Genomic DNA, 14,870 nt, shown 5'->3' with positions numbered 1-14,870 from the left:
AATGTTTGGACAGTGTAGACAATATTGTAGTAGCATAGCAGTTTTATGGGTTTCGAGGTAAGGGAAACTTATATAATTTGATTATGATTCTTGTTTTAAATGGTTGCATGTTTGCTGATCGTTGGATGAAAATGAAGTATTGTTGTTACTGCATGTTTGGCTATATGAGTGTATGAGTTAAATGATGAGAAACTGGATTGATATAGGGTTTTGATTTTAAGTCTACACTATTCTGCGTAATTTTGTGTTGTCACCGAGAGTCATTATTGACCGTTCAGTTTATCCTTGGGTATTCAGTCTGGACTGGATTCTTCTTCTGTGAAGAATTTCAATTAATGACCGATCGGTTTTCTCTTAATATACTTGTAAGTAAGCGTTCGATCTAAGTATAGTTTCCTCTTTATGCTTCCTAATGAGTTTAGTTAATGTATTCTATAATACTTAAAGTCATAGATGTTATCTTTATCCTCATTGAAAATAAGTGTTGTGTAATTATATATATATGTTCCTTCATTTTGATATAAGCACTAGTGCAGTAAGGGGAAACCACAACGGTTATTTTCGCCTATAGGTAGCGGTTCCGCAACCAAGACATATACAGGCGAGGCAAAAAATGGTAGGTTTCTTGCCTCGGTTAACAACCAAGGCCAAAAGCGGTCGGATTATGCCTCAGTTCTTAGGTAACCGAGACAGTAGGGTGTTTTTTTTTCTTAGACTTTAGGCTTCGGTTCGTACTGAACTGAACAGTTCTCGTCCTCGCCGAACGGTGCTCGCCCTTGCCGAACGGTTCTCGATCTCGCTGAGCCCTAGCCGCGTCATCTCCTCTATTGACGCATCAACCATGGAACTCTCGCTTCGCACGAAAGCGCCTCTCCCAGAAGGTTCACAAACCTAAGTGCGACCTCATCATCGCCACTGCCTCGTGCCATCGCCACCGTGAAGCATCACCACCGCTGTCGCGCTACAAAGCCTACTTCAGGCCTTCGTCGCCGTAAGAATCGCGGGACGCCATCAAACCTGCAAACCACAAGAAATAGAAATCTGCAGAAGGACCACGAGCTTAAATCTCAAACCCACGAGCTTCGCGCCACCATGAGTATTTTCCCCTCTCTACAATACTAACCTAGAACCAGTGAGAAAGGGGGAAGAAAATAAATGGCAGAGAGAAAAGATTGGAAATAGAATGAAACCTCCTTTGTCGCGAATTAGAACGAAGAGAACAAGAGGAAAAAGAACCCTAGGTTGGAGAGAAGAACTTCGTTGGAGGCGTGAAAGGGAAGAGGAAGAACACTGCGCGAGAAAATGAGTTCGTGTTTAGTTTACGCAGGGGCTATTACCTCGGTTAAGTAAAAGATTGAGTCCGGACGGTACTATTGCTTCTATCCCCAGACAACCGAGACATATTAGTGGACAAAATTAACTTGGAACGTTTGGTTATTGCCTCGGTTCATAGCAGAAGCGAAACCGAACGGTCTTATTGCCTTTGTCCCAGACAACCGAGGCATATTAGTGGACAAAATTAACTTGGAACGTTCGGTTACTGCCTCGGTTCATAGCAGAACCGAAACCGAACGATCAACTACTGCCTCGGTTATTGCCTATTGTCCCAAACAACCGTTCGGTCAACTACTGCCTCGGTTCTGCAAACAAATGAGGTCGTTCGGTCTGTTCAGTCTGTACGTTATCGGCAGAGAGGTCGTTCGGTCTGTACGTTAGTGACAGGGATGATAGGACTAAAGGCCTCGGTTCTGCAAACAAAGGTCGTTCGGTCTGTACAGGACTAAATGCTTCGGTTAGGCACTCAACCGAAGCCGTTCGGTCAACTATTGCTTCGGTTCTTCAAAAAGCTGAGGTCGTTCGGTCTCTTAGACATGACTAAATGCCTCGGTTAGGCGTTCACCGAGACTGTTCGGTAAACTACTGCTTTGGTCACTCAAAAAACCGAGGTCGTTCGGTCTTTAGGTATCGGTTCGTTAATAACCGAGGTCGTCCGATCTATAGGCTTCGGTTTGTCTGAAACCGAAGCGTCATGTGCGAGTTAAAATATGCTTTTTTTACTAGTGAAGTTCAGTAGTGCTCGGTCTTGAACCAAGCGCTCGGTCTTAGTAGTGGTTGGTCTTGAACCAAGCGCTCGGTATTGTTATTATACTCCATTTTGTACTATATTTGAACTAAGAGTGTTCGGTCAAAGTCAATAGTATTCGGTTAAATCTTGTAGGGTTCGGTTTAAGTTCTCAGGTGCCATCAAAAGTTATTATGATTTTCGGTTAAGTCTAAATTATATGTATTCTTTAGTATTCTGTACATTATTAGGAGTTCTGTCTATTAAAATACTGTTTTGTAGTAACTGTTGAGTAACCAGTAAACGTCCAAATATTATCACGAGTGTTCAGCTTATGATGAGTCTTATCTAGAATGGACCGTTCGGTCCTGTTCGATTGTGTTAGTCTAAAAAGTATTCAAATCGTTCGGTCTTGTCTCTAGGGTGGATGTTATTGTTCAATTTTGGTTTAAGATGGGATTTGTTTCTATTGATTTGGTTTGATTGTATTGATGAATAAATATGATGGTATTTAAAATGTGATATGAATGAAATAGTATGGAAATGAAAGAGAATTTCAGGGAGAAATATCTCATGATTGGTTATTGAATGGTAGAGTATGAATGTGGTTATGCTTAGCTAGCGTTTATCCTGATATTGTGATTACTCATTCTCAAGTAGAAAGGAGTAAGTCATGTGTGAGAATGACAGGAGGTCCTAGTCCATAAGGTGAACTTGGACGGAACAAACTAACCTCAGGTGGCAACTGTTGAGGGCATCCCAGCTATTACATCACCTGGGTGCAAAAACGTCATAGCTACACAAAATTCATATAGTCGGTACAGTCAGAGTAAAGTGGTTGGTTATTGCATGCATTGACGTATAATTTTGGTTGGAAATGTATGCTTGGATGATTACATGATTGACTTATTGATGTATATCAAATTTATATGAAATATATGTTTTACTAAATTTATTAAATTACACAAGCTTACCCTATTTCCTGTCTTGTTTGTATTGTCCGTTCGGTCGTTATTCCTGTTGCAATGATCATCCTGTGGATGTGAGCAGAAGGAGAAGAGTGCTTACTGGAAAAAGCCTTGGAAGAAGTGAAGGTTAAGGCTGAACCTTAAAGACCGTTCGACAATTAGAGACTTTCATTTTGTATAACCGTTCGGTATAAGCATCGTTTTGGAAACCATTTGGTCTAGACTGTAGATTTTGTAAAGTTTAAATTAGTAAGTATTGTTGTAAGGCCGTTCGGCCATAAACGTACTTACTCTCTTTCAGAACTGAACTGTAATATTGTTAACTGTGAATATTCTATGGTATGGTTTTATACTGTATTTTTGGGATGTTACAGCAGTCCTTTCAATTTAGACACAAAATTAGAATTTATTAACTTATTATATTTATTTTTATTTTAAACTTTAAAAATAAATGAATATAATTTTTTAATTTAATAATATTAAATTTTTTATATTAAATAACATTTTAAGTTGACATGTTAAATAGTGTTAATAATTAAAAAAATTAACTCAATTAAATTAGAAAAATCATATTTATTTAGTTTTAAAATTTAAAATCAAATAATATTTAATTTTCAATTTTGCAATTTAAGATTAAAAACATATAATTTAATCGTGATATATATATATATATATATATATATATATATATATATATATATATATATATATATAGACTTGACAGTGGGATTATGAAATACATATATATCATTTAGCTTACTTTTTCACTTCACCTACTCTTCCAAACATGGGAAAATGAAGGGTTGAATCAATCAATTATTGCAAGATTGAAGAGAAATGACACAAAAGATTAGAAGATATCCTTTGTTAGAACAGTAAACAAGAGTGGTTGTGGGATCTCATAATAATTAAAAAAGCAAAAAAGCAAAACCCTTGAAGGTGTTTTTAAATTTGTTTAATGCATTAGATTAATCTTCAAGTAGTTCATTAAATATAGGAATGAGTAGTTTAATCTGTTATTATTTTAATTAATTAATTAATGTTAAGGCCCTGCAATGTTATGGTTTGAGATGATTGTGATCAGAACTTTTTGGTTACCTAAGCTACCTGTCAGAAAATGCTGGAACAAGATGAAGCATGCACACAATCATACCTCGATTTTTTTTGTTTATTTTTATAGATGGAGAAGGATCATGTTTCATGGTTGTATTTGTAGAACCCATAAATTCAAGACAAAGATTCCAACACATTTGGTTCAACTTAAAGCAAACATAGTTTTTATCTTCTTTTTCATGTATGATGTTTGGTTTGGATCTATAAGGCATGTGATCTGCACATGTGTAAGCATGTGCTTTTGTTCTATTTCCATCTGTATGAATCATAGGAACACCAAAATTGTCTTCTTTTGTACCTTATATTATAACAAAGCCTATCTCTTAAATACACATACTTGTATTTTCATCACTTGTGATTATTTAAAGTTTCTATTTGTCTTTTTCATTAATAATTAGCACCTTTTTTTAAACTCATGCTAATGTACAAAATGAAATGTAATATTACAATCCAAAAATACCAAAAACTAAAAATAAATAATTTTATATTTTAACATTCATAGTACACATAAAGGTCAAATATTGTATAATATTTAGGTTTATTATTTAACCATACATAATATTCCATGAAAATTATTTTTTTAATAATTATACTTTAGTTAACAATTTCTCTTGTTTTATCTTAGTTAAGTTTATAAAATTTAAATATCGAACTCACACATTGAATTTATTTTAGGAAAATGTTATTTGGACAACAAAAGTTTGACACAGTTTTGACAACGGCACGTGGCAGCTGTGCATTGGCTCACTAATTTGAAAATAAACCAGAGAAAGGGTTACGGGGCGAGGGGTATTTTGGGATTTCCAGATTAAAATTTTAAGATTTGGGTTTGGCGGTTTAGGGTGCGAAAGACGTTCGTTCAAGCCTTCCTTCTTCAGTGTCGCTCTCTCGCTGTGTCGTCCGTCTTCTCGTTCGTTCAAGCCTTCCTTCTCTTTCCGTCTTCGAAGCTTCCATCCTCGGTTTCGTTCTGTCCTCCTTCTTGAAAACGTGCGTTGAAACCTTGGAGGATCTCTGTGGCTGTGTGTTCCATCTTTACCCTACCCACAGCGTTCAACCCTTCCATCCTTTGTGTGGGTCTGTCGTCCACAGAGAAACCCTTACATTTTGGCATTCGGAAAGCGGGTGTGGTTGTTTTGTTGTGCATTTCGCGTCTGGTGGAGGAGGTCGTCGAGCAGTGGTATCCGTTTTTATTGGTGTAAGTAAAAATGGGCGACCCTGACATTGTGTTTTACACTGTGTTTTTGGTTTTCATTAAGTTGAATGATATAACTGAGTGTGGAATGTTATCTTGTTAGGGCCGTTGCAATGGAAGGGAAAAAAGCAAGTGTAAGAAAAAAATTAAATTTTGTGTTTATATATTATTTAATTATCTTACGGATTGTAGTTAGTAATAATTTTTTATGATTTTTTTTGTAGTGGCGACTTCTTATCTCGATGGATTCATCGATCATTATTGAAATGAATCGTTTACTCCGACAGTGTCATGTGGATCGAATTAGGATGACACCATTTATGTGGTGTTTGAATATTCAAAGGCCTGTGGAGGTGAATTTAAAATTATTGAAGGTTATGGTTTGCAGGTGGGTTGGAAATGATAACAGTTTTAGAGTTAGTCAAAAGTTGGTGCCCTTTAGAGTTGTTGATGTGTTGATGAGCTTAGGTTTAGAAGTAGGTGGTTTAGAGATTCCCTTTGATGAAGTAGTTGGTGGATTGGTTGGTGAAATGTTCAAATCAAAAACCATCAGTTTGAAGGACTTGACGGACATGTTTAATGTCATTGTTGATGATAAAAACATTGATGTTGATGTAGTGTGTAGGTTATATATATTAGTTTGTTTGGTTGTTTTCTATTTCCCTAGGAAATCAAGGCATGTTTGTCACATGCCTTTTGGAGTGTTAGATGACTTAGACCGTTTGTGTCTATATGATTGGTGCACCGGTGTACATAAACATATTGTAGAGAATTTAAATAAATGTAAGAAGAAAATTGTGGGAGCAGGTATCCCCCAGTCAGTCACTCTCAGTGGCAATGTGGCAGTGTTGTAGGTAATATGATATGTAGTTCACTATTTTGATGTAGTGCAGAACATTGTGAATTATGTTTGATAAAATAATTTTATGATATTTTAGGCTTGGGCGGTTGAGAGACTTTCTTTGCATGGTCATCCTTCGCACCGGTTTTTCCCGCGCATAATGAGGTGGTTCCCGTTTAAATCAAGGACCGAAAAAATTGAACATATTTTTATGACCGGAGATGTAAGTGTTTTGTTTTTCGTTATTTTGTATGTTAAAATGGATTGTCTATTTTGTCTGAATTTGTTGTGTGCTATTGGTGCAGTTAAATATGGAGTGGTATGTACGAAATGAAGATCGTCATAGGCCGGAAATCCGTGCAGCTTTCAACATGGATGACGGAGGAATGAATGAAGGATCCTTGGGTGAAGGATCCAAGGTTGACAAAGATGATGATGATGATGACGAAAGCTCTGATGTAGGGCATGGGAAGCAGGTGCGGAGGAGAGATTGAGGAAAAACAACGAAGATATCAGAGCATTGAATGCGAAGATTGGAGTTCTGACTATGGAGTTATTTGAAATTTATCAAACTCCAATCTTTCATGAAGCAGATGCATGTGGCACTGATGAAGAGGTTGGGGGTGGAGTTGATGAAGGACATGGAGTTGGAGGTGAGGAGAATGCTGAAGTTGGGGCAGAAGAAGAAGGTGATGGAAATGAAGTTGATGACCCCCTAGGTGCACATACTGAAGTAAGAGGGGATGATAAAACTGTTGGTAACATTAATTTTATTGAAATAGATGATGATGCTGATGAAGAAGAACGGGAGGTCGTGCCATTGGCTATACCCCCATTGCGGAGTTTTGTTGGTGATCCAAGCACTAGTGTTGATGTAAACCAATTGTATACAGCAGTCAACATCAGAGAGATTTACGTACACAGGTATATGGTATGAATTGTAGTTGTGGTTGAGGAATATGTATTGTTTGTGATTGACTAATATTTGTATGTTTAGGGTTGTAAGCGAAATAATTGGCCAAAGCTTGTGCACGACTTCAATTTACACTTTGGCCCCAATGAAATACGTTGATAACATGGTTAGTATTGTCAGATTTGGTTGTGTTTCATGTTTTAGTTTATGTTAGTAATGTGAAATTTTTTTATTGTGTAGGTGGTGTTATTTGCTTCTACGATCTTTATGTACTTTGAGAAAAGGTTGTGCGGTGTTGTTAAGAGGATTCATTTTAGTCCGTTATACTCGGTAAATAAAATTTGATATTGTATCATATTTATGATTGAAGAAAGTATTTTTGATCGATTTTTTATTGATGATTTTGAAATTGTCCACAGCACCATATTCTTACAGATTATAGGAGACGTCCACAGAATCGCCATGTATTCACGCTTCATAACTATAACAGTTATTTGCGTTCCGATCATTTTGGACTTGAAGAATTAGCCACAGCGGACTTTGTGAGTAACCTTGAATTTGCAAATTTTGTCGACTTTTGGTTGTAAATGTGTTACTGAAATTGTTTATATTTTTTGTAGTTGTTTCTGCCATTTGTCCACGATGATCATTGGTGGTGTTATTCAGTGAAATTGAGGTCAATGGAGATTTTTGTGATTGATTCATTGGGGAAGGGGATTAGAGACCGCAAAAGGATAGACACAGCCGTTGTAAGATTCGACATCTTTCATTGTTGATTACCGTGTGATTATGACATAACCCTGTATTGTTTAAGTATTTATTGTATTTGTTAACTGGTAGGCTGAAAATATGGCACGGTTTTTTTGCATCCTGATGAATACACCGGAAGGTAGTATTGGTCCTTTGACAGTTAAACAAGCAAATATCCCATCCCAACCGAACTTGTAAGTTTCTTCAACTGTACTGCCGGATTATATTGTGATGTATATGGGCAAAAGTAATCTGATGTTGTGGGTATATTATTTCAGACATGATTGTGGAGTAATAATGTTGAAAGCAATGGAAATCTGGGATGGAGATGAAAAATACAACGGGAAAAGCATGCCTGAATATACAACTGTAAGTTGGAACTGTGTGTTTGATAATATTCTTGTATGTCCTGGTTTCTAATGTGGAAAATGTTGGTTTCAGGAGGAGCTGCTTGGGATTAGAAAGAAATATGTGTGTGATTGGATCTTGGACAACGACAACATTAGAAGAATGGAAGCCCTACAGCTATACGACATTGTCTAGGATTGCTAAGAAATTATCAAATTTTGACATGTATAAGATGTTCAAATATGTACCTAATGTTATTTGACAATGTACAGTATGTGTTTGTAATAAGATTAGTGGTTGGATGTCGAAATGAATTGTTTTTACTTTGTGTTTGTGTTTGTTATAATGACAAAATTAGTGATTGAAAAATGAACGCAGCATTATAATAAAAATTTGAAAAGTACGAGACCATTTTCACTAAAATTAATGGTAATTAATGGGAAGGATTTGATCAAGTTCTGAGTGGGGAGATGGGTGTTGGTGATTGATGTGAACGCAAGAAGTGTGGAGTGACTCGTGATGAGTAGGGGGACGAAGTAGTGCAAGGGAATGACTAAGAGTGTTCAAAAAAGGGTCTGGTAATCGTTTACAGCATCCTGGTAAACGATTACCCGAGAGGAAATGGCAATTTGTACAGAAAGTCCAACACAGGTACTCAGTCAGGTGAACAGGGGTCACCATTGGAAAAAAAAGTCACTTTTAGGCACTTCTGCACCTGTCTGAGGCTGGTGCAGGTGTTACAATGGTGGGAGAGGGTGGCTGGTGATGTGATGTGAGTCCAAGGAGGGTGGGGAGACCCCTCATGAGTTGGAGGAGCAAGCTGTGCAAGGAATGACTCAGAGTGCTGAAAAAAGGGTCTGGTAATCGTTTACAGCACCCCTGTAAACGATTACCCGAGAGAAAATGCCAATTTGTACAGAAAGTCCAACACAGGTACTCAGTCAGGTGAATAGGGGTCACCATTGGAAAAAAAGTGACTTTTAGGCACTTCTGCACCTGCCTGAGGCTGGTGCAGGTGTTCCAGTGGTGGGAGAGGGTGGCTGGTGATGTGATGTGAGTCCAAGGAGGGTGGGGAGACCCCTCATGAGTTGGAGGAGCAAGCTGTGTAAGGAATGACTCAGAGTGCTGAAAAAAGGGTCTGGTAATCGTTTACAGAACCCCTGTAAACGATTACCCGAGAGAAAATGCCAATTTGTACAGAATGTCCAACACAGGTACTCAGTCAGGTGAACCGGGGTCACCATTGGAAAAAAAAGTGACTTTTAGGCACTTCTGCACCTGTCTGAGGCTGGTGCAGGTGTTCCAGTGGTGGGAGAGGGTGGCTGGTGATGTGATGTGAGTCCAAGGAGGGTGGGGAGACCCCTCATGAGTTGAAGGAGCAACCTGTGCAAGGAATGACTCAGAGTGCTGAAAAAAGGGTCTGGTACAGCACCCCTGTAAACGATTACCCGAGAGAAAATGCCAATTTGTACAGAAAGTCCAACACAGGTACTCAGTCAGGTGAACAGGGGTCACCATTGGAAAAAAAAGTGACTTTTAGGCACTTCTGCACCTGTCTGAGGCTGGTGCAGGTGTTCTAGTGGTGGGAGAGGGTGGCTGGTGATGTGATGTGAGTCCAAGGAGGGTGGGGAGACCCCTCATGAGTTGGAGGAGCAAGCTGTGCAAGGAATGACTCAGAGTGCTAGAAAAAGAGTCTGGTAATCGTTTACAGAACCCCTGTAAACGATTACCCGAGAGAAAATGTCAATTTGTACAGAAAGTCCAACACAGGTACTTAGTCAGGTGAACCGGGGTCACCATTGGAAAAAAAAGTGACTTTTAGGCACTTCTGCACCTGCCTGAGGCTGGTGCAGGTGTTCCAGTGGTGGGAGAGGGTGGCTGGTGATGTGATGTGAGTCCAAGGAGGGTGGGGAGACCCCTCATGAGTTGGAGGAGCAAGCTGTGCAAGGAATGACTCAGAGTGCTGAAAAAAGGGTCTGGTAATCGTTTACAGAACCCCTGTAAACGATTACCCGAGAGAAAATGCCAATTTGTACAGAAAGTCCAACACAGGTACTCAGTCAGGTGAACAGGGGTCACCATTGGAAAAAAAACTGAGTTTTAGGCACTTCTGCACCTGTCTGAGGCTGGTGCAGGTGTTCCAGTGGTGGGAGAGGGTGGCTGGTGATGTGATGTGAGTCCAAGGAGGGTGGGGAGACCCCTCATGAGTTGGAGGAGCAACCTGTGCAAGGAATGACTAAGAGTGCTGAAAAAAGGGTCTGGTAATCGTTTACAACACTCCTGTAAACGATTACCCGAGAGGAAAATGGATTTTGTACAGAAAGTATAACACAGGTACTCAGTCAGGTGAACATGGGTCACCATTGGAAAGAAAAGTGACTTTTAGGCACCATTTTGTATGACATAAATAAATTCATTATAACAAACCATTAATAGAGATTCAGGTACACAACATACACAACAAAATGATACATTGTACGTTTCAAATATTACAGTTATCCATGAAATACTTATAATTGTGTTCATATAAAATTACAGTTATCCTAAACCCACTATTGGTTGTCTGCTTGATTGGACGTTGATGGTTGGTCAGATGGACGGACAAATTTGCGGAGGATGTCATCCACATTGAGTTCCTTCTCTGCCCACATAGGAAGTTGAATGACAGGTTTTGGTGTCGCCTTAACAAGGTCAATTGTAGGAGGAGAAACTTCAGCTGGAAATACCTTCACTATAGAGCGATGCGTAATATTGAGGTAGTGGTTTTGCCTAAATGCAGTGAAGGGGTGGACCTAAATGTACAAACGGAATTTGTAAGAAGAAGAACACTTAAATACCAATAAAATAATTATGGTAGTTAAGTACAAATTTGATGGCTTATAAGATTGAGTATGATAACGGAACCAACTGCGATATTTTCTGCAATTTCAGGATCTTCAAGAGCTTTCTTGTGCAAGGAAGCCTTCATCGTGGCAGTTGGGTCCTTAAGAGTCAACTGCATATCTCACAACCCATTGGGCTTGCACTCTTTCAATATGCAAACCACCAATGGAAGGACCTCAGCTGTTTTTGCCTCTTGGAGGGAGTTAACGTTCTCGAATTTTCCATCCTTTACGAGACCTATGATAAAACAATATGAAAACAAATTACAAGTAGTAAAGGTAATAATGTTCTTGGAAGCGTGTATGAGATTCAGTGTACCGTGGTGTTCAATAAACATCTGTGCCCATTTCCAACCATTGGAGTTGAAATCTCGTTCATAGGTTGCGTCAGCAACATCACGAGCAAATTCTTGTGTCGATTTCGGTTGTTCTGTTCCCGTTCTATTCATGAAAGCTGCTTGGATGTTACCTGCAGGACCAGGAATAAGCGTTGCGAAAGCATCGCATTTTTTCAAAAACGATTCAAGGACATCATCATCATAAACAAGGTCTTCCCATGCATCCATGATTATGCAGAAATTTCCTGTCCACATAAAAATTGTAGGTTAAGGACGATACATGAGTAGGATGATTAAAGAAGTCACTCACAACTAAACAATGGTAAACGGGTTACAGATACTGTCACCTGATTGAAGCCTACACAATTGGTTTCTCCCCGAAATTGAAATACAAGTACGTGAACGATGAAATTATATGAAATCAATGTAACCAAAAAAATATTAATATTATATCTATTTCCATTAACTTAACTTATTAAAATCAAGTTACATTAATTCTGGGGAGATAGTCTGATTTGATGGGTAGCCTTTAAAAGTGAAAAGCATTGATTGGGGGTTAGGAGAGAGAAACTTTATGCTGACAACCATCAATGCATGCTTTCACAGGATAAGCAAATACGTGTTTGACAAGGCAAAAATATGACCTTTGGCGGGAATACACAGCTGCGTCAACAACCCCAACGTTCACACTTATTTCCATTGACCAAGCACTTCCAGACAACTTACCCGGGTGTTCATTAAAGAGAAGGGCCACAACGAAGTTCGGAGGTTTGGTGAGAAGCACATAAGGATCATTTATGGTGGACTTAAATGTAGAAGATGAGGTTGGTTAGGACCACTGACCTTCATTAAAGGGCACACGATTTTTCACCAGGGTACGTTTTAATAAGTTCTTCGAAAAGATTTTATTTTCATTATTTTTGTAGTTGCCAGTGGTCATAGTGGTAAGTGTGATGAGTGAATATAATTTGCTTTATCTCTAAAGGTGGGTTTAATGTCAACGCACACAATGGATGGGGATCAAGGGAATGACTATAATGACAATGTTGATGAGCCCAATGAAAGTTTAATGGAGATTGACCCAACAGTGCATATGTGTTTTTGACTCAATGGTTGAAGCAAAAACTTTTTACACAAACTACGCCATTAGACGTGGGTTTGCCGTGCGGACTAGAACTTCTAAAAAAGATAAAGACAACAACGTCTACTACCTCAGAATAGTTTGTTCAAGGGAGGGAAAATATGTCTTCGGTCAAACCAGTGGTAAAAACACTTCCAAGTCAAATTAACCAATGTCCTGCTGGGATAACCATTGCAAAGAAGGATGACAAGTGGTTTATAAGGACCGTTGTTCTAGACCACAACCATGATCTTTGTCCAAATAACTCCAAACTATTTGCAGCCAATAGAAAGTTAAGCATGCATGCAAAACACACGTTGCAGGTCAACCACGATGCTGGAGTTAGGTTAAATAAGAGTTTCCTTAGCATTGTGAACGATGCGGGGGGATATGAAAAGATGGACTTTGTGGAGCGGGACGCTCGAAACTACATTGGCCAACACAGAAGATCTTTATGTAAGGATGGTGATGGTCAAGCACTCCTACGACACTTTTCGTCAATGAAAGATAGAAATAACGAGTTCTTCTATGACATTGCTCTGGATGAAGGGAATAAAATCTGTAGTGTGTTTTGAGCTGATGGAAGAAGTCGTGCTGCATGTGAAGAATTCGGTGATGTTGTTTCCTTTGACACCACTTACTTAACAAATAAGTACGACATGCCATTTGCGCCTTTTGTTGGAGTTAACCATCATGGACACTCGATTTTACTTGGTTGTGGATTGTTGTCTTCGGAAGACACTGTCTCATTTGTCTGGTTGTTCCAATGTTGGCTAAGATGCATGCGTAATAAGACTCCTCAAGGTATTATTACTGACCAATGCAGAGCAATGGCCAACGCTATTGAACAAGTGTTTCCTCATACGAGGCACAGGTGGTGTTTATGGCACATCCTTAAGAAGTTGCCTGAAAAATTGCACGGGTATAGAAATAATCCCGTTATCAAAACCGAACTACATGCGCTTATATATGATTGTGTTTGTCCAACAGAATTTGAAAATGGTTGGAAGGAACTACTTACCAAACATGGATTGGAGGAAAATGAATGGCTATGTAATTTGTACGAAGAGAGACATAAATGGGTCCCGTGTTACTTGAAAAAAGATTTTTGGGCAGGCATGTCTACGACTCAGAGAAGTGAGGGAATGAATGCCTTTTTTGATGGATTTATCAATTCTACAACAACACTTCAACAATTTGTGGTCCAATACGACAATGCACTTAGGGTAAAGGCGCAGAAGGAAATAGAAGCCGACTTCTCCTCCATGAACACCACTATTGCATGTGGTTCTCAGTCACCAATTGAGAGACAATTTCAAATGGAATACACACATGCAAAGTTTGAGGAGGTCCAAACTGAATTACGTTCAAGGATGAATTGTTTCATCAAAGACACCTTAAAGGAGGACTTCTGGAACACTTACACTGTAAAAGAGGAACGAATGTGGGAGGGTAATCGTGTACCGAATAAATTTTACAAAGTTCAATTTGATCCCATCACACAGACAACCACTTGCTCTTGCCACCTCTTTGAGTTTAGAGGAATTATATGTCGCCATTCCCTGTTGGTATTTGGCCAAGAAGATGTTTACAGTGTTCCCTCACAATACATTTTGAGGCGATGGAGCAAAAACATTCGAAGAAGACACACACTAATAACAGCATCGTATAGTAATTCAACAAATGAACCACGGATGCAAAGATACAAACTGTTGTGCATGTGAGTCTGAGGAAGCTAGTACTGAATTGGAAAAAGAACTTAATTGTTTGGGTACAAAATTTGGGTTCAGTTCTTCCATGACAAATAACATCATCAGTGATGCAGGCCAACTAAGATACGATACTGGTGCATGCACGTCAATACCACTTACTCCAGTTGGAACATCTGATGTCCTTGTACACAGTCCTGCAACTGTTAAGCGAAAAGGACGTCCACGCACAAATAGGTTGAAGTCCACTGTTGAGAAAAAAACCAAAAGAAGAAAGTCAACTTCATTCACAAACACTTCAACACCACCCACCGAACAATGCGTGAGTCATTATTTACGGTCAAAATATTTATTAAATACTTTTTAGTCTATCAATTATGTTTAACTTAGTAGTTGTGTTGTTTCAGGGCGAAAGACCAAGTAATGTTGTTGAATGTGATCACCGTGAACAATTTGAAGCGGACACTACCCAACTATCACAAGATACCGAAATGGGTCATTTTGGATTTATGTCGTTGTTGTCAGCTGTACATAACAATTTCGATAACAACATCAACTAATATATACAAGTTGTTTGCTGCTTATTTTGTTACTTTTTTCAGTTTTTGTAAGTTAAAATGGTCATCCATGAAAT

General features: G+C 38.7%; 2 protein-coding genes across 2 annotated transcripts; both read left to right on the top strand.

The window, feature by feature from the left end:
* Positions 1-12,649: 12,649 nt before the first annotated feature.
* On the top strand, positions 12,650-13,102 carry LOC148196691 (protein FAR-RED IMPAIRED RESPONSE 1-like). The gene has a single exon (XM_088093491.1). It carries the CDS (start codon positions 12,650-12,652, stop codon positions 13,100-13,102), a length of 453 nt encoding a protein of 150 aa, XP_087949617.1.
* An 84-nt stretch (positions 13,103-13,186) lies between these two features.
* LOC148196690 (protein FAR1-RELATED SEQUENCE 5-like) lies at positions 13,187-14,796 on the top strand. The gene is made up of 3 exons (XM_088093490.1): positions 13,187-13,979; positions 14,353-14,558; positions 14,644-14,796. The coding sequence occupies exons 1-3, from the start codon at positions 13,187-13,189 to the stop codon at positions 14,794-14,796; spliced, it is 1,152 nt and encodes a 383-aa protein (XP_087949616.1).
* The last annotated feature ends 74 nt before the right edge of the window (positions 14,797-14,870 follow it).

This window comes from Vigna umbellata, chromosome 6 (genome assembly GCF_029865625.1).
Source record: "Vigna umbellata cultivar VRB3 chromosome 6, Vumbellata_1.0, whole genome shotgun sequence".
NCBI classification, from domain to species: domain Eukaryota; kingdom Viridiplantae; phylum Streptophyta; class Magnoliopsida; order Fabales; family Fabaceae; genus Vigna; species Vigna umbellata.
Note: the sequence above shows the minus strand (reverse complement) of the source record. Positions and strands in the feature narration are given on the sequence as shown.

Bases quoted from the DNA above. Each gene is read 5' to 3' on its own strand.
- LOC148196690 (XM_088093490.1), top strand. From the start codon at position 13,187: ATGCCATTTGCGCCTTTTGTTGGAGTTAACCATCATGGACACTCGATT. The intron at 13,980-14,352 runs GTAATCGTGTAC...TCAGTGATGCAG, and splicing joins AGAGGAACGAATGTGGGAGG to GCCAACTAAGATACGATACT. The intron at 14,559-14,643 runs GTGAGTCATTAT...GTGTTGTTTCAG, and splicing joins CACCACCCACCGAACAATGC to GGCGAAAGACCAAGTAATGT.
- LOC148196691 (XM_088093491.1), top strand. From the start codon at position 12,650: ATGTCTTCGGTCAAACCAGTGGTAAAAACACTTCCAAGTCAAATTAAC.